This window comes from Stylophora pistillata, chromosome 5 (genome assembly GCF_964205215.1).
Source record: "Stylophora pistillata chromosome 5, jaStyPist1.2, whole genome shotgun sequence".
Taxonomy (NCBI): Eukaryota; Metazoa; Cnidaria; class Anthozoa; order Scleractinia; family Pocilloporidae; genus Stylophora; species Stylophora pistillata.
Window position 1 is genome coordinate 32,702,965 of NC_142523.1, and position 19,695 is coordinate 32,722,659.

Below are 19,695 nucleotides of genomic sequence, written 5' to 3' on the forward strand. Positions count from 1 at the left end.
AATGCATCTGCATACACAACCTATATCTGAGCAGTACTGTGTTACAACACCTGCAGCTGCTCACAAAAAAAAAATATCCAAACCATTGCCACTGTACTGCAGAAACCTCTTGAAGACATTAGCTATATACTACATTTCTACATATTAAGTGTTCTGCATAGTGATAACTTCAGCTATATCAAAGCATCATAGGCAAATATAGAATATGAATGATTGGTTATTTCTTTAACCATTTTGACTAATTGATACAAAACAATCGTTACGATTAAAAAATAATTAATATATAAGTAGTAGCTTTTAGAGTCTATAACTTCTACAACTATTTCAAAGCAAGCTACAAATGTAACAATCCATCAAAGACATAATAACAACACTTTGACAACAATTAAAAAAAAACAGTGCTTTGAATGTCTACGTTATTACACATATCAGTACTACTGAATTTTCTTTATGAAACTCTTTAACCATAAAAAGTGATGAACATCTTAAACTCAAGAGGGTCTTGATCGTCAGACAATATCTCCTTGTAAGTGCCATAGGAAAGGTAAAAAGAACAGAATGGAGAACTTGATTACAGTCAAACCTCGATTATTCAGACTTGTTGGGACTAGATAAAATAGCCCAGACAATCGAGGGTCCAGATAATCGAGAATATGAACATTAACGAGGAACAAAAACTGATTAAGTTAAGAAAGCGACATTTAATTCTGAAACAAAACATTTACAAATTGTTTTGAAAAAGATATGGTCTATATCTTCACTTCCCTGTGTGAATAGCTCAACATTTGTGTATTAACAATTAAAATTAACGAAAAATGTTTTTAGAATTTAAAGTCAGTCAGTTTGTCTTAGTGAAGAACATCACCTTTATTTCACTTTTCAACACTTGAGTTTTAAAAATAATATGGCCATGGATCTTCATCATGGTTCATAAATATTCATGAAAACATTGGGACCAGAGAAAAAGTTCGGATAATTGAGAAATCCAGATAATTGAGGTCCAGATAATCAAGGTTTAACTGTACTAATGTTAGTGCATAAAGAGTTAAAGCTAAGGAGAGGTTAGATATCATACCAGAAAGAAATGAAATTTGTTTTTTTCAACCAGACAAATACAGAGAAGTTAAAACTTGTAAGTGAATTGAGGAAACTTTAATAACCAAAAAGACCGAAAAGAAAATATTGGCTCAACTTTTTGCAAAGTCATTTACATTCACATCTCAAAGCTTTACAACAATTCTTGTTTGAAATATGACCCTGACGTTGTTGTCTGCACTAATTTATGGTTAGACTCTTTAATGATAGAAATCCACAAAAATGGAAGTAATTAGAAGATGGGAACTAACTTTCACAAGAACCACAGTGAATTATACAGTGATTATAAATTGTGGTATATTAAATGTCCTTAAGTCATCAATCAAGTGCTTATCAAATCAATAGTCTTAGCTTTGCAACTATAAGACGTTAATCTCAGTCAAAAGTTAATTCTACACATTTTCAAACACAATAACATACGTTGTTTCTAGAAGGAAAAAAATAACTTATCGATCTATTCATCTGACTTTTAAAGCTATACTCGTTGTAACAGTACTATTTTACAAGTAGCAATGAAAATATTAAAAATACATTGAATTTCCTGTCATGATGACGAGGGACTTAACCCAAGGTTTGCCTAACGGTAATTTCGAGCAATACAAAAATTAAGCAAACTCATAGATTGGAATATTTAAATGATGATTACAACATTCAAATAATAACAATATAAAAAAGTACAAGGGATAAATTTAATATCTGTGTACCTTTCCATAGTACCAAGTATTGATGTCTTGGAGAATACGTATTAACTCGCTATCGCTGGCTTCCTTCAATCTTTGAATAAGTTGTTTGCATTCAGGTGCCTGTTCATAAAAAAACTACGTCAGTAAAGTACTAGAATATAGCATTAGTGCAGTTTACTATACATAAAGGGCCTTCTGTTCTCATGGCCTGCGAAGTACATACAAGTTTTCTGAGCTTATATTATACATCGAGTTCAGTTTCTCATAAAGGACTTCACGGAAAATGATACACACTCGCAATTCTACAACACTTACCACGTCGGACTGCGTTTTGCGCAGTTTACTTCTGTCAATCTTCATTTCCCAAGCATAAATATTAGCTTAAGTTTATTTCTTTTGCCAATCTACCACGCTGCATCACCACAAACTAAGGGGAAACTTCTGTCCAAAAACATACAAAAATTCTATGATTCTTCGAAAACCGTGAGTTTTACAGCCACGATGACTAAGCACAATTGTAAGGGTCTTTCACTGCTCTGCGACTTAATCCTTGATTCTATTTTCTTAACGTGCCTTGTAAAAATGGGCCAAACACCGCGCTAAATATCACATAATTTGAACCGTTTTTGGCTTTATACGAATGAAGTGATTCATTCAATATGGCCGACAATAATGGCGTGCGCGTACACATCGCAACGAGGCTCGTCGCCTGGGCCTGAAATAACCCACAAAGCCTTGCGTTTTCGCTTCAAAATTCCTCGAACTTACAGCGTGGATAGTACGTTATGCACGTACGCGTCCTAAAGTCCACCGAACGAGTCGTGCTATATATAATGACTCGGATCTGGAGATGCTCCACGTTTTCAAAGCCAGATATGCTTTTCGTTGTCGTTATCCCTTGATTTTTATGTGTATTTTGTTGTTGTTTGTGTTTTTGCTGTTGTTTTCCCGCTTTTTAGAGAAGAGTTTAATGCATTTTTGACACTATAAACTCTAACATCAGCATAAACATTCTCCATACTGTTTTTTCTACATTTCTTAAGATGCCGACAAAGAGAATTTGTTAATCAGTCAAAATCCTGTTAAGTCAGTCCTTTATTCTCCTTGTCCCAGTCCGTTCGATAGCCGATAAGCTCTAACCCAGGGTTGAATTGTAATCCATGTTTTTATATTTCTCTATCATATAAGGGGTAAAATTACTGAATTGTGATTGGTCAAGTCAGAGGGCATTTTTTCTTAATTTTTGTAATTGCCCCGGGCAAAATTACTAGAAAATGATTGGCTGAAAATCGCATAGCAACGGCTGCCAAGGTAAAGAAATTTCTGTTTGTTTTGTAACAATGGCGTCCCGTTTTGTGCGAGATCAGTAAGAAAACATTTTGCCCCTTATATTATAACTAAGTAATCACATGGTTCCTCGTAAAATTAAGGATTAATATCACGCGTGTTTTCGGAAGTTGCTGAAATTGCCCGCTCGGCCCTATGCGATTAACAATACCTATTCACTGAGCCGTTTAGGAATAATTTTCCCAATTCTTTGAGAGCATTCAAACATAAAATCGTGGACAAATGGAAATAAACTGAATTTTCTTTTTAAAGCTTTCAGATCTGAAATCAAATTTCACACTAACCCTGGATTATCTTAACCCAGCTTTGAACCAACCCGCCGTGGCCCTTTTTACACGGGATTCAGAAGATATAATATTGTAAGAATTAAAATGCTAGTAAGTCTTAAAAAGGGTTAATCCCTTGCAGACTTGTTCTACATCATAGCTACATTGTCCACTAAATAGGCGATAAGAATAGTAAAGTTTTCCAACCAGAGGGTGTTTTCTTGATGTAAAATTAAAATCCTGTCGCTAGTTGACATGGTATATTATTTTCTGTAGCAGTACAAGTCTAATATCCCGAAGTCAAAATCTCAGATTTTCTTTCGATTAACACAACCGTTTCGTTTTATTCTCTCGCACCCTCTCTTAAAAAAAAAAAAAAAAAATTCAAAGCGACATGTATCTCTGCACGTGAGTGCAATGTCAATCAAACGCAACTCAAGTTCGCGCCCAGTCTCCGACAGCCTAACTGCTAGGAATGAGAATCACGAACGAAAAGTCATTAAGGTGTCGGGACATAAACTTAGGTGATATTTTATTTTGAGTCCTTGGAACTGAGACGAAGTGGGTGGTGTTCACTGTAGGACAGAGTAAGAGTCGATGATCAAAGTTCATGGGAGTTTCAGACTCTCCTTTGACCTTCACATGGTCGAACTCAGGCAGGTGTACTTTTTACGACCTTCGCTCTCCTCGTAAAGATTTTTTACAGGTTCGTGTGCGTACTTTTAGAGTACAGAGCTGATAAATTAAACATGGAGTTTCCTGGTTAGAGGCGTGTTGATGAAAGTTTTGTTTGTTTGCCTTGGGACTGTAATCCGCTAAGGTTAAGTGCAAAATGTTACCGTCGGGAGGATCGCAAGGCGCCGCGGTTAGGTACAGCCTGATCACGTGACTCTACGTTCTCCCAAAGGACTTTCAAAGCAATGCTAACAAAGTAAAATTAGAGGACCGATGGGAGAAGCGAAATTTGCCTTACTTGTTTCCAACTCTTTCCAACCCTCGCTTCTTAAGTTGTTTCTTGTTGCGAGATGGTAAAGTTCGACAGAGTACAACGACCAGAAGAAAAGTTTCAAGAAAATATGTATTTCAAACTGCCGATACAAAAGATCTGTACAAAAAGAAAGTGATTAATTTACAAGATGGGGTTCTTCAGAACCCTCACAGAACTTACGCAGGTTTGAATCTCGCGGACTTAACAGCGCATGCCCCGCCGCCTATAAGGGCCTCTCGCTGACTACAAATACACGCAGAATTTAAATAACTAATCAAGGGCTGGACTTTTTTTTTTTTTTTTTGCTAATTAAAACTTTTCACCTTCCACAATGTTAAGTATCCAATGCCTCCTTCATTAGTAAACTCTTCGTATAGAAGCCTTCTTAACCCAACCGAGATGAAGCCAAATCATGGCCACCCTTACAGCATTAATGAGAAAAGATGCAACTATTTCACATAAACCCAGTCAACTCCAAAAGGATTGTGTGACTGGTCTGGTACCGGAAGAGTTCTGATCTGAGGTTACACAATCTCTTCCGTGAAGCTGAAGTAACAGATCACAGTGTTTGAATGATGAGCTTTCTTTTCTTGTCGTGGATGAATCGATTAGATGTGAACATTGGGCTCTCATAGAACGATCCCAAACTTGTGATGTTTATTTGCCGTGCCTGCAAAAGAAGAGAAAGCAAGTAAAGATCGACACACCAACTGCAACAGGATAAGCTTGTACTAACTGTACGTGAATAAGCTTTGTGTTTGAAAAGTCACATGTTTTCTTTTTCCCTACGTGTGTCTCCCATTTCCGATTTCTGTGAACGTGTCAATTTCCTTACGCTTTGCGCGGGAATATTGGCGCACGACCGGCCAGAATTGGTCCCTTCAAGCATGCTCAACATTTGACAGCTGTGTTGAGTTTTCTGAGTCAATCACAAAACGGAGTAAACGAAAACGGCATTGAATTCATTAAAGCTAACCCTGTCTGTGAATTCATCTTCTTGAATTTCAATCACATCAGGAACACTGCGATTTCGACTGCGGAAGAACGTAACTTGTTCTTTGGCCAACTGGTTCAACACAAACAGGAGTAGCTCGTTATTGTCACGGCGATAAGCCAGATACTGAGAGAATGCCTGTTAAGAAAAAAACAAACAAACAAATAAAGCTTTTGTCAGAGATAACTTCCTAAAATTTACAATAAAACGCGAGGAACATTGACAGAAGATTCCCTTTTCGCCAATAGGCACACATAGAGATGAACTAATCAGAAGATAAATCAGCTTGAAGGTGGCGGGAAAATGCTGTTCTTGGCGGGAAATGCGCACGTATATCATCAGCAGACTTAGCGTTATGCAAAAGGCGCAAAAAATGGGAGAATCAAAGAACCAATCAGAACTGGAGATGAATAGATCATCTTTTCTACGCTTGAGTGGGATTGGTTCTGTTTTAAACGAGATTTGTCAGAGCGCTTTACAAGGGTTGTTTGACTGGATTTAAAAAAGTTCAAAGAATTGAAAACCTCAGCTATAAATTCAAGATGCTATTTTAAAAAATGATTTTGAAAAACTCAGAAAGTTCTTTTTGAGGCACACTCGTGTCAAAACTGTTAAGTCTTTCTTTTGTTGTTACCACCTTTCAAACTAATTCTCTGCACAGGACGTTTTAAATACTGCTGATTTCAGAAGTGTATAGGACGCTAATCGAAAATGATTCTTACATATGGCAGAACTGCACTTGCCACATGCGAATGTGGTATATGACTTACAACGACCACGAATTAACACCGTACTTCGTTTGGTGAAGCAGTGAAAACCGCGTAAATCACAACAGCGAAATCTCCAATCCACAGAGAGGACTCAAAAGGTTCTCTTCCCTCGCCCTTACTCTTTGTTAATATCAAAAACTAAGCTGGTTACAGCCTTACCCCTGCCAGCAGCCCCTTGTTATTAGCGCACCGGACAGGAGGCAATGAGCATCACGAGTCGGCTTTGTTAGGGGATTAGTGCCAGACTCCCGGTCAACCTCTCCGCAACTCCTCTTAAATCTTTCCCGCGGGCGCAGGAACGCGTCCTGCAGCGCTAAGAATGAGGTCTTGCAGTCAAGCGAAAATGTTTAGGAAGTTTTAAACCAACCTTTCTCATGTTTCTCATAACAGAGAACTTCTGTGTATCAATAAAGCTCTCCAGCATGACTCTGATGGCCATGTTGACGTCATCTTCGGTGACGTATTCCCTGAGGTGCATCTTCGCGTGTCCTTCAGCCATTCTGATCATGGATTCGATATGTCGCACAGTTATCGGAATAGAGCCAGTGGCCTGTAAACATTTAAAGTCATTTCAATCGAATGAGTTGCAATCGAATTTCAATGGCTCTGACACGTTTTCGTGTACAAAATTCGCGACTTTTAAAAACATGTTGCCTACGTTTTACGCTCTTGACTCTCGTAAGTCCACGAGTGACCAAAACAGAATTTCTCCTTACAAGAAATAGCACAAAAACTGCAGTTACAAACATGACAGTTTGTGTGCTAATTCTTATCAAGCTACGATGGCCAAAGAGAAAGAATTTCTCCTTGCAATATCAATACAAAGCAGACAAGTAGTGAGAATAAAGAAAAATATCATTAAGAGGATTACTAGTTGATCAAATACCAAGGTGTCCATTCTATAACCATAAGAATTATACAACAGACAAAAAGGGGAAATACTAACAAGATTTCGGGAGTGTAAGGTCAGAGTTCCCGGGAAAATCAGAATGGCGCTTATGAAAAGTTTAGTCACGGAAATTTAGAGAACCAATAAAGACTTCACTTCGTAATCAACCACTTCTTAATATTTAGTTTTGACTTTTCTTAACTTTTAATCCTTTAAATCCTTTCATAAAAATTTTTCTTGTAAATGTTCATACTTTCCTTAAATATTCTAGGTTACGCGAGCCGGTTTTTAAAATACATTTGACAATATTTTGTCTTACCATTGACTCCTTTCTTAATTCAGCGAACATTTTGGCGATTTTATCCTGGTCCATGTTATGCAGCTTAGGGTTAATTTTTTCACGCGCATAGATGATGTACTTTTTCAGCATTTCTTGAGGAATGGTCTCCTTTCCAGTAAGAGGAGAAATCTGTAAAAAGAAATACGGAATCAAAAAACTTACAGCTGCAAAAGATGGTGACAGCAGCTCCCAAAGAAATTGCAACTAACGTTTACTATGTGAGAGAAAAAGTGAAGAAATTCTTATGTTCACGGCAAATGCGAAACTGGTTACTTTCAAAGTGCAACCCGCAAACGTGTAATAAATGGCGGGAAAAACGAGGTCACGTGGTCACTCTTGCCGTTCACGTTTTACGTAAACGTGGTGCTAAATCTCTCTAAATACAGATTCGTTAGGACCTTTAAGTTGCTGGAAAAAAAGGCACCAAAACTATTCCTTGTAAGTAATAAAGAGGCGCCTTCAAATCCACCATGAAGTGAGCTCGCGCGAAGCTTATACAGTAAGGTTCAGGCAATTTTACGTGAAACATGAAAGGGCAAGTTGACGTTTCACGTAAACGCGTCAATCTCTTTCATAGCGCTTCGGCTCGAGCGGTTCTCCGCTTGTGGCTCATGATGCCCAAGGTCTCATAAATTCCCGGCAAGAGGCCTGATTAGTGCCAGACCCCCGCAAATCTCTCTCTGACTCGTCTTTAAATCTTTCCGCGAGCGGTGACCCGCGCTTCTTCACTAGTGATCTACACAAGTACAAACAAGTAAAACGGCCTCCTTAGAAGCATAAAATGCTTTCTTACCAAGAGCCTCCTTAACAGGCTAAAGGGTGAAATCCTCAATAAATACTCTTGTTTATCCGAATAACTTTCCCCCTAAGCATGGTTTAGTTATTCCTCATTAAACTTAACTTATAACCTACTGCACACCTCTTCCATGTCCTCTTCGTCATTTTCCTCATTGTTGACAGCATTTGGATGGTGCTTCACATGGCTGTTCACCACAAACCGAGCCAACATCTCATCCTGAAAAATCGCGCACAGAAAGTTCAAAACGCGATGGCCTCACAATGGCGAAGGACACCTTTATCGTTGGAGATTTTGAGATCTGTGTATACGAGTGACAGCCGCTCTAGAACGCCACTTAGCAAAGCAAATTAAGTCTTGGCTGTCTTTTGATTGAATGTTTATGCTGCAAGAGCTAAGCCTAATTCAGTTCCGCCTCCTTTTTTATCCGACGTTTTATCGTGAATGTTCGGAGAGTTTATTATTTTCAAAACTTAGCCCAAACAGAGAACAAGTTATTTTTTTTTTAATGTGGTGACCTTGTTTGAATGGTCAGCACCAACTCCCCAGCCCTACAGCTTGTGATGTTACAGAGAATGTGTCTTACAATCTGATTGTCAGTGTTAAAAGCCAAATGAATATTTATTAAATTAATTTACCTGGACAGGATCCACTGTATCTTTGACAACACAGAGAATGTCGAAACGAGAAAGGATTGGCTCAGTCAGATCGACCTATCACAGCAAACAAGAATGAAAAGGATAGTGTGTAAAAGGCTGCTTAGACCCTAGAGGGTCTAATGTAAGCTTGCCATGATAGACAGGATCTGAGAGTTTCAATTATTTTTTTCATAAGGTGGTGTAATATAAGCAGCTGTTGCCAGATAAGGGGCCGTAAGGCAAAACCCGAACACGAAAGTCACAAAGGGAGGGTCCAGATTGTTCCATCCCTTTCCCTACCCCCCCCCCCCCATCAAACCTATGTGTATTTACACTACTTGTCTGTTACCAGAATTTTTCCAAAGAAGGGATCACATATAACTATTCAACTTGAATTTTTTAAAATTAACTTATCATGACATAAATTATTTCTTAGCTTATTTGGACTAGTTAAAAAAACAACAACAACAATCATAAAAACAAACAGGGAAACAGCCTTTACAGAATCAAAATTTGGACCCCCCAATCAAAAATACCTGGATCCACCCCTATGCTCTGGTCACCAACCAGCAAACAAAACCAACTCACACTCTAAGTTAGATTAGAGGCATTGTAGGGGTAAATTGTCTCACCCAAAAGTGGACCTAATTACACACCCTTGGGAGGCCATTACTTCTGCTCTAGGCACCCCTCAAGAGCTATCTAGAGTCCAACCGAAAAATAGTAGACCATTTTGCCACAATCTCAAGGGTTTAAATTGTGGGAGTCTGCAAGTGCCATATGATCTCGTGGGGTAAATGTTAAGGTTTTCTTTTCTGTACAAACAGTAACTTACATTTTCAGCAAAAGTCATGGAAGGATCATACCGTCCACCAATTGGATTTGCAGCAGCTAAGATACTGCAACGAGCCTTTAAATGAACCAAGTGCAAGAGAAAAAAAAATCTTAGTAAGCAAGGGTTTGTAACCTAGTACATCAAAAGCTCTTATTTCATCATAACATGCACACAATCATCAGATTGAATTTAAAGGTTTTAAAGGCACCTGCAGTGAAGTCACAATGCCAGCTTTGGAAATTGAGATGCTCTGCTGTTCCATGGCCTCGTGGATACTTGTACGATCTGCATCATTCATCTGTCATAAAAGAATCATCAAAAGTTTTACATCATTTGTATGAAAAGATTTTCTTGCAATATACTGCAATCTTAGCTTAGATACTTCTTACAAGTGAGCATTTGCTAGCTCTTACACATAGGTACCTTGAGGCCAATGAAAGGTCCCTTTTAGGTTTAGTGGCCTTAAAGCCCATATGAGATACCAGTGAAACACTTGAAAAGTTTGAAAATCACCCACTTAAATTGTGACAAACAAACTTCTCTAAATTCTCCAAACATCCTACACATGTTAATAGACCAGCAATTTGATTAGGAGTACAGCCTATTGGTTTCTCAATTAATTAAATGATGGCAAAACATCACTCAGTAAAATAGTAAGTTACTGAAATGTGGTGCTGCTTTGGCGGGAGACAAGATAATTTGGTTTATCAACCAAGTTAATGATGTAGCTTGACCATCATAAAGAGTTTCAGTTTGCAATTTCTTTACTTATGTTTCTAAAGCCTGTTCTTCAAGCAAACCCTTAGTCAGAGAGGGACTCTTTACCATGGCCATTTTTCATTTTAAGTTCAATAAGTTGATAAACTATCATGACCAATAAAAATCCTCCCAGGCTTCCACTTGTACACATGACAACAAACTCTCGTAAAACCAACATTTGAGCTTAAAAAAGAAATTGACATACTTTATCAAACTCATCAATCAAGCACACGCCTTTATCAGCCAATACCAGTGCACCAGCCTCAAGCGTCCATTCCTTAGTGACTGGGTGCCTCTGCACGTATGCCGTCAATCCAACAGCAGATGCACCTTGACCAGTAGTAAATACTGCTCTCTGAGCTGCCTTCTCTACATATTTCAGAAACTGAGACTTAGCTGTTCCTGGGTCACCACATAGAAGGATGTTGATGTCACCTCGAAGTTTGTGCTTTCCACCTGAAAAAAAAAAAATAATAATAATGGGCTGGGGTTAAAAGAAACTCTGCCACTTCCTGAACAAATCATCATCAAAGTCAATTAAGAGGTTGTTAGTCAGTTGTAGCCGTATGTTTTAAGTCTGGTTCATGAAACTTTTCTTTATTGCAGCAAATTAAAACTATCAAACAAGTTTTCTTGAATCTAAAACTCTACTGACAAAAAAATCTAAACTTGACTTTGATCAGAACCTCTATTAAGGTTGTCAAAATGTCAAAAAGTACTCCTGACTAACATATGTTTCAGGAATCCTCTTAACTGAATGATATCAGACGACAAAATTAACATAAATCCTTATCCAAACATAGCAGGAAAAAAAAAAACAGAAATACCCTTGAACAGCTCTGTACTTAAGTATTAGACACACATTTCCAATTTATATGGCACCCAGTACAATTCTCTTGTCTACCAATAAAAAAGTCTGTTTACAAGCACAGTGGCCCATCAGATGGCTACTTAACTCCTATTCCTGTAGCACGATTAGCGACTTAAGGAGTATTTCTATCCCCCCCTCCTGAATGGGACGCTAGTCCATCACAGGGTTACCCCCCCCCCCCCAGCATTACATTTTCTGGTACACCTGGATAAAGAGAGGCACAACAGAATGTCCCCAGCCAGGGCTCGAGCCCAGACCACTCGATCCGGAGTCAAGCGCACTATAACCACCAATAGCGCAGATTATTGGATACGTATGCAATCCTTGCTTCTCACCTGGATCTTTGGCCACACCTCCAAACAGCAAAAGAGCGATCGCTCTCTTAATGTCATCATGACCATAAATGGATGGTGCGATGCTGTTGATAATCTAAAACAAGACAGTGAATAACACTTTTAAGCTACATACCGTTACGTCTCCTTCCTCTCAAATCAAATCCAGCAAATAATACATATATCTTATTAACCAAGCGCGAGGGCCGTACTGGGAGAATATCGGCCCAAGGTCTCGACAGTACAGATGGAGCGCAGCTAGGTCCGTACAAAAAAGACAGAGGGCTGATATATTTTATGACACGACTGAAGTTCAAAGGGACACAAGTGCAGTATCATTCGGGACCATTCGGGACAGTGCCCGGTCCAATACTGAGACAATATTGACCAGCAATAGAGCATTTTGATTGGTTGATTTTAGTTATTGGCCCTCTGACTGCCCGAGTCGTGTAATAAAAGATATATATTTGGTACCTTTAAGCTTCAAGAAAAAAATAGACATCATCAACTGTACCTTTTCACCAATCCTCTCCTCTTTTGATAATTCAATGATTGCCTTGATGTCATCATCAGTCAGACTTGTCACAGCTAATTTGTCATCCTGTTTGGTGATGTAATTGGCTTCTATCACTGTCGCAAATACTGGAAAACCATTGGAGCGATTCAGGCTTGTGTCATAGTTTATTCTGTAAATTCCTGTCAGTTCCTGCAACAATGAATATGATAATTATGAAAAAACCTTTCCATCCCAAAACCACAAATCACACTCTGTCATTTTCTCTCCATAATCAACACTTTTGTACTGATTATTCCTATAGCTATCAAAGTTAATTGCAAGAAAAAAAGATTTCCTCTACAGAATCTCATTCTCACTAGCAGAACTCAGGTTTTCCTTGGCACTTACAATTTCATCTCCTGGCTTGCAACTGTCCACTAGATCACCCGTAAGGATGACATCTTTGTATCTTGGAAGTCTTCCTGCTGCAACTTTACTGGGGCTTTCTTGAATCTTGATTTTTTGAAAGTTCTGATAAATAGTCTGTGAATGATGAAAGGAAACACTGCTAAGCAAAGTAGAGGAAAAATTAAACTAAAATCTAAAAGGCTGCTAGATACATGTACATTTAATGTGACACAAGGTGCTAAAAGGACAAACTATTGTAGTTATATATTCTATGAGAGCATTATTTGGTTCAAGTCTTAGAGCCAAGAGACCCACAGTTTCCAGTGCTTCGATCAACCTGGTTTTCCAGCTGTAAACAGCTGGGAATAGATTTTCCCCACCCCGCTGGAAAGATGCTCCTTTCAAGTTTCTGTAACTCCTAATTGAAGAGCAAAACCATAACAGCAAAATGCCATAACAATGAAGAGAACTGAATAATGCAGTTCAGAGCTTAAAGCCAATTTAAACCATTCTTCACAAGAGTTTGAGGTGCATTAACTGCAACTCTTCATACAAAGATATTCATAGCAGTCCAAGTTTCAATGAAATAGTATCTGCTCATTGTACCTGATCCATGTTAATTTCAAAAGGTCCGCGTGATTGACACTCGGGGCATGACCCAGGTTTCACTTCCTGATTGGCTGATTGGTAGAAAGGCCCCAGGATAAAGGAGCACTTCTGACAGTCGTACTTCACCATACTGAGCTGTGGAAGGATCCCAGTGCTGCTGGTGACAACGCCGCAGGTTCGGATTAATTGGTTCACATGTAGTTGCCTGAAAAAAAACAAAAACAAAAACAAAAGAAAAAAAAACTCCACTCAGTCGATAAAACCAATTATACTCAATCAAGCACTTTAACTCTTGGGTTAACTCTTGACAGTTATCATGATTATGGATTTGTAATCTTACAAAGTCTAAAGTAATACAGCTGTAACTGATTCTCATGAATGACCAAGATAGAATTTCTCCTTACAAGATCAAGACAACATCAAGTAGACAAGTCATGAGAATAAAGAAAAATATCAATTAGGGGATTATTAGTTGATCAAACATCAAATTCTCCAAACTAAGATCATAAGAATTGTTTGGCAGAGAGTTAGGAGAATTACTAATAAGATCTTGGGAATGAAAGAGTCAAACAATAACAACAATTTAAGAACAGTCAGTGATACCTTAAAGATCGAAGCTCCTCCATCAGAGGAAGATCAGATATCCTCACGTGAATGTCACTTGTGATACGATCATAGTTTGGAAACATGGCAAGAACCACTTCTTTTGCACCCTAAAAAAATTCAACATTAAAATAATTACCACACCCAGCTTAAATTAGCACAAACTAAAAATGTTTTGAGACTGGACCATGACTAACTTATTTGCTTGAGATTGAATAATGTAACTTAAAATTATCTGAAGTAATTTGCCAGAAAATGAGTGGTAGCTATACTATCTCCGTTTATAACCTTTAAACTCCTATGAGTGACCAAAACAGAACTTCTCCTTACAATATCAATAGAAAATCAAGCAGACAAGTGACGAGAATAGAGAAAAACATCAGATAACTAGTCAGGGTTTTCATTCACTTTTGGAATATAAGGGTGCTGCCTTGTGAGTAGGCAGGTACCTTAATAAAATTGAGGGCTGAATAAGGCCTAAACCTCTAGGGGGATCCAAGGTCTCTCAAAGTACATTTTATTTTCACAACCTGGTGGCAAGTAATTGATAAATAAGTGCATAAAATAGGTTTCAAACTTACAAATAAGAGTAAATATTTAGTTGAGGTGGATAATTTTTTCCTGGACGATTTTTTTTATTTCATACTTGAAGTAGGCGGGTACTCTGTTTTAAGCAGATCGGTGCCAATAACTGGGGCCCGGCTTCTAATAAAACCCTGTTAGTGGATTCAATACCAAATTCTCTAAGCTGAGTTCATAAGAATTATATGGCCAACAGTTAGGAGAATTACTACAGAGATCTAGGGAGTGAAAGGGTCAAAGATCATTACCAGTAACTGCAATATATATCTGAATCTGAGAAAAGTTCAAGTCTACCTAGTTGAAAATCATTTTGATCTGAAATTCAAACAAACAAAACATTCATGAGGACATTTTTTTTTACCTCATCAAAGATTTGCAGGACTTCAGATGGAGCTTCAGGAAGAAAGTATGCCAGAACTTGCTGCTCATTGGCCAGAATGTTGTAATCAATTACAAGACTTTGTCTATTTGCTACACACACATAAAAAAAAAAATACATGAATAAAACCAACACCATAATGCTATATTTCCTTGGATAATATCAGCCCTGGAAAAGCATTACATGTACAGTGTATACTACTGATCATTTACAATTTCCATGATTTTCTAACAAGTTAATTTTCACCAATTTCTGCACAGGGAGAAAGTATCTTGACCTAGAAATGGTCTTTAAGGCCTGTGAGTGACTGATTTAATTTCTCCTTAGACTAACACCTCTTAGTCAAACAATAAGGTAATGAGAATATGGAAAATGATCCCCTACTAAAAAAGCTCTTGATTTTAAAACAAACTCTCAATACCATTACCATCCAAAATGTATAGAGAACAGAATGGAGAATATGCATTTTGATCTTGGTTATAAAAGAGAACAAAAAGTATTCATTGCACTTACAATGCCTTAAATTTTTCTTCAGCATAAATGGACTGAAAGGATTGATCAAGATTACCTTCGCACATCTGAGAAATTTTCTCTCTGTAGACACTTTTTCCTTGGTCATCAACAAAGGAACGCAGAAACTGTTTAAATCTGTTCTTGATCTCAAGCCGTGGAGCCTGCATAGACACCCACTCACGGACAGAGTGTCCTTTCATGTCCTCAAGATTTTCTATGCTCTCAATCAGCTATAATGAGATGAACAAAAACACTAAATGGTCCACTTTTCAACACTGACAAAAAATTCCTTTAACACTTTTTATGTCTAAAAAGGGCTTCAACAAGAATTTGAAGATTTCTTAGCTTTATCTAAAAATATTACAATTCATAAATTTGCTATAACCTATTGAGCCTTTAACCCTTTAAGAGTGACTAACACCTAACTTCTTGCAACAGTATCACAACCGAATCACACATTTAAGTCACAAGAATAAAGGAAACGATCACCAGCTAAAAAAAAAAAATCTCTTGATTGTTAAACAAATTCTCCTTGAAATTGTTTAGAGACCAGTAAGGAGAAAACGCATACTGACATTACTGTGTGAATAATTGATAATTAACAAGTAACCCCCCATACCTCGTCTTCATCTTGCATGTCACCATCAGCAGCTCTTTCTGCAAGTCTGCGTCTGCGTCTTGGTTGTTCCTCATCTTCCTCATCAGTTTCATCTAAAAACAAGTACACATTTTTTAGTGACATTACAGCTTTCCGACATAATTAAATTGAGTATGTGTCAGCCATTTTGCGATCACACTGTAGACAATAAATATTCTAATTTTGCATTGTCCTTTGTATTTGAGATCCATGATTATGTCACTAGAAATACATCTTTGCAGCACCTGAACCCTAGCCCCTTCAGAATAAATAAAAGGAAATTTTTTTCAATAGTTGTAGGGCACTACTACTAGAATGATATTCCTATATCTATGTGTGAGAGAAAGTTCATTAAAATTTTTTTTAAATGAGCACTTTTCTTACATTACCTTTCTCAGCACTAATGAATGTCTTCCTAAGATCATGTTTTATTTAAAATGTTTGTTGTTTACAGTGTGATTCTTATTCCTTCTCTTATATTTGTATTGCTTCTTTACTATATGTGGAGATTCCTCGGCTTGGGAAATTATTCTAACTGTCCCAGTTTAAAAAACACACTCCAGACTCATTAATTCCATGTGCTCACAACACAACCATTTTAATCTCGATCCAGTCCCCCACACGGGGTGGCGCCTGGCGCTTACAAAAGACAACAAACAAATAAAATCACATGTCCAATATGAATAAATGTAATTTAAAATAAAGGGCATCTAATTAGCTAATGCTACACCATGCCATTCTCCACCTTCTTATCTTTCTTGCAATTATTCATTAGATTCTAATTTGTTGAAGTGGAGGAAATAAAAAATGCAAATACGATACAAAAGTGACATACTCTGGCTTAGCAGAGGGAAGGGGTATTGGAACAGTAGAAAGGGACATACATGGGTAAATTTTGTCCATTTTTTACCAGAAAATGTCAATCTTTGAATTCAGGAAGGTGCAAATATGTACTCGCTCAAAAAAAAAAAAAATTCTACAAAATTAAAAAAAAAAATTTTTTCACATATGACAATAACTCTCACCCTTCTAGTATTCAGATTCTTTCAATAACCTCTTTGACCTCTAAGACTGATTAACAACTAATTTCTCCTTACAATATCACCACTGAATCACACATTGAGGTCAGGAGAATAAAGGAAATGATCACCAACTAAAGAAGCTCATGATTGTTAAACAAATTCTCCTTGTCAGCACCTTGGGAAATGCATAGAGAACAGTATGGAGAATATGTATACTGATGCTTAATTGGTTCAGTCCCTATGTCTGAATCTCACATGTGATTTCTTAATCTCTGGTCTGTAAGCTAGCTGGAACAAGACTGTTTTTCTTCAAAGAAATAACAAGGCTGTACCATAAAGAAGTCCTCTATGAAGTCTGCCTCTAGCAGCTGCTTCATCCCTATCCCTCTTCCTCATGAGGCGCTCAGCTTCCTGTCGAGCCTCCGGTGTCATCTCATCAAAGTCCTCATCATCCAATGCCGCAGGGTCATAGACATCAAGCGTTGGGATTGGACGGTAATCTCTGTTTATTCAAAGAAAATAAGTGGTATTAATAGTTTTCCCATCTCATCTGCTAAAACGGAAGATTGGAAATGGTATAAATGATAAAAATCACATTTTGATTTGTGGATATGACAATGACTTAGTAAACCTTCAACTCCCGTGAGTTATCAAGACAGAATTTCTCCTTACAATATCAATACAACATCAAGCAGTCACGTGATGAGAAAAAAGAAAATTATCATAAAACTGATAATTGGTTGATCCAATCACAAATTCACCCAACTAACATTGTAAGAATTGTATAGCAGACAGCAAAGAGAATTACATATAAGATCTTGCTAGTGGAAGTGTCAAGGCTTCAGCAGGGATTTTTTTCAGTGTTCATTTTTTTCCATGATTTAAACTTTAGAAATGCACTGAAGATCATTTGGTGACTTGAATTATCACTTTTATCTTTTTTCCTGTGTGATGCAGATTAAGTTGGTTACACAGCCCAACATCTTCATTAACCCATTGCTGAGTACAAAAATTCAGCAATCAGTGAGAAGTTTCTGAGAAACTCACAGTAACAACAACCTCTTGAAAGAAAACCAATTCACAGTTTTAAGAAAGTGCCAGTGCAAATTTGATCATTTAGTATTTGAAATAATCTTCATTAAGAATCTTATGCCTAATTTATATATCCAGACAGACTCCCTACGTGCGAAACTTTTTGTTTAATATCCCCTTTTTCTCAAGTTACAGCTTTTAATCGACTATTGTTTTTTAAGTATTTATAGACTGGAACTCACAAACATATTTTGACTTGATAATGACATTTAGCTAACGTCAAAACGCCGTCGTCTCATATCTTAGCAAATTTTTAATCTTAAAATGATTTTAAGAAATGTTTTAACAATTTTTTATTTTTAGAAGTATCACTTACAGGTCAAAATATTGGTTATTTCTTTATGTACCCAAAGTCATCTACAAGCAAAAAAAATAACCTTCTAAAACCTGTTGCTCAGTTGGTAACAGGGGCCCAACTAGTATCTAAGGCACAGGTTCACATCAAACTTTTTGTTCTGGATGTGATCAAAAATGATTTTCTCTTTACAACATCCATGAATTGTCAAACAGAAAGGTAAGTAACAATAACGGCTACAGGATATGATTTGATTTAATTAACATCAAATTTTCAGGTCTGAAAGGGTTAAAATTTACCACAATAGGCACAAGATCTTGTGAAATTTATCAAGGCTCTGAACATTGGATGAACTTCTTACAACTACAGTCAATAGATCTAACTTTGGAAACCCTTAAACCAGTTCGATTCAAAGAAACTTACTGTTCCATTCGATCACCAAACAATTCTTCTCCTTCTTCTTCCTCTCCTTCCTCATCATTGCCAAGGACTGCATCTGTTTCATCTTCAAACGGCGGCAGATCCCTTCCTGGACTTGAGGTCAAGCCATCTGCTCTGCGAGGACTACTGGGTACACCAATACTACTTGAAGATTCCTACAAAGGTTTAGAAAATACTGATAAATACGCAAACCTTCCTTTCTGCTTCTCAACATTTTCACCCGAGTTTGCAACAGGAATTTGTTCTTCGACTCGTCACATGATCGGATACTTCAATCGAGGACTCTATTTCTGAAAAAACAATGGCAAAAAGGAAAGATCTATCCAAGAACTACGCAATTCCTGCGCGAAAACGTAGAAACCCTTAACAACTTTGTATACATAATCGCTCGTTTGAGTAGGAGAAAGACATTTGTGTTTGTCTGGCCAGTTTACTCCGTGCCAAAGCAGTTTCCTCATGGAAAGAGCGACACAGTTAACATCAAAAGCTATACTGATTTAAATTTGGAAGTAATCAGTCGTGTCTTCGAATGTTATGAACTTGAACGATCGATCGAACAATTTTGCAAGGAGAAAGCATGCTTGCTAACTGCTTCATTAACGATCGGGGCAGTTACAAGCTGAAACACCTGAGCTTTTAACTCTGAAAGCAATGAGAATCGGTGGTAAATCAAGGCAATGGGGCATTACTTTACCAAAGTAAAATCAATTTCTCCAAAAGCGAACGACTCACTTACCGCCATGCTGTCGTCTTCTCCGGCTGATCTGTTCACGTGACACAATTTTCCCGCGTTTTTGGACCGGTAATGAGATCGAGGCAAGATCAATCAGCTGACTCCCAAGTGAGTTCACGCAACATGATATGGTCTAACATAATAATTTCACTATGCAGTCTTTTTCAACCACAAGAAGCGGAAAAAGCTATGAAAAAAAACAAAAAATTAGCTCATAGCAATGCTTCCACGAACACGGCTATCTTATTTTCTTTCGCCTATAGTGGTTTTTGAGCATTCAGA

General features: G+C 37.5%; 2 protein-coding genes across 4 annotated transcripts in view; both read right to left on the reverse strand.

The window, feature by feature from the left end:
• Positions 1-2,460, reverse strand: part of LOC111342278 (E3 ubiquitin-protein ligase HUWE1) — a 50,921-nt gene extending 48,461 nt beyond the window's left edge. For all 3 annotated transcript variants that reach the window (XM_088759303.1, XM_088759304.1, XM_088759302.1), the window contains exons 1-2: positions 2,094-2,460; positions 1,800-1,898 (exon numbers count right to left, since the gene is read on the reverse strand). In XM_088759303.1, the coding sequence (XP_088615429.1) occupies positions 1,800-1,898; positions 2,094-2,138 (144 nt within the window). In that variant the 5' untranslated portion in view covers positions 2,139-2,460. The remainder of the gene's footprint in view (positions 1-1,799; positions 1,899-2,093) is intronic.
• A 1,991-nt stretch (positions 2,461-4,451) lies between these two features.
• Positions 4,452-19,461, reverse strand: LOC111342286 (DNA replication licensing factor mcm2). The gene is made up of 20 exons (XM_088759309.1): positions 19,417-19,461; positions 18,663-18,835; positions 17,185-17,354; positions 15,813-15,904; positions 15,249-15,423; positions 14,663-14,772; positions 13,720-13,829; positions 13,114-13,321; positions 12,508-12,642; positions 12,118-12,309; positions 11,607-11,700; positions 10,606-10,856; positions 9,850-9,939; positions 9,642-9,716; positions 8,807-8,881; positions 8,292-8,387; positions 7,352-7,501; positions 6,511-6,693; positions 5,356-5,511; positions 4,452-5,049 (listed from the first exon to the last, which is right to left on the reverse strand). Exons 1-20 carry the CDS (start codon positions 19,420-19,422, stop codon positions 4,939-4,941), a joined length of 2,652 nt encoding a protein of 883 aa, XP_088615435.1. The 5' UTR covers positions 19,423-19,461; the 3' UTR covers positions 4,452-4,938.
• Positions 19,462-19,695: the final 234 nt, after the last annotated feature.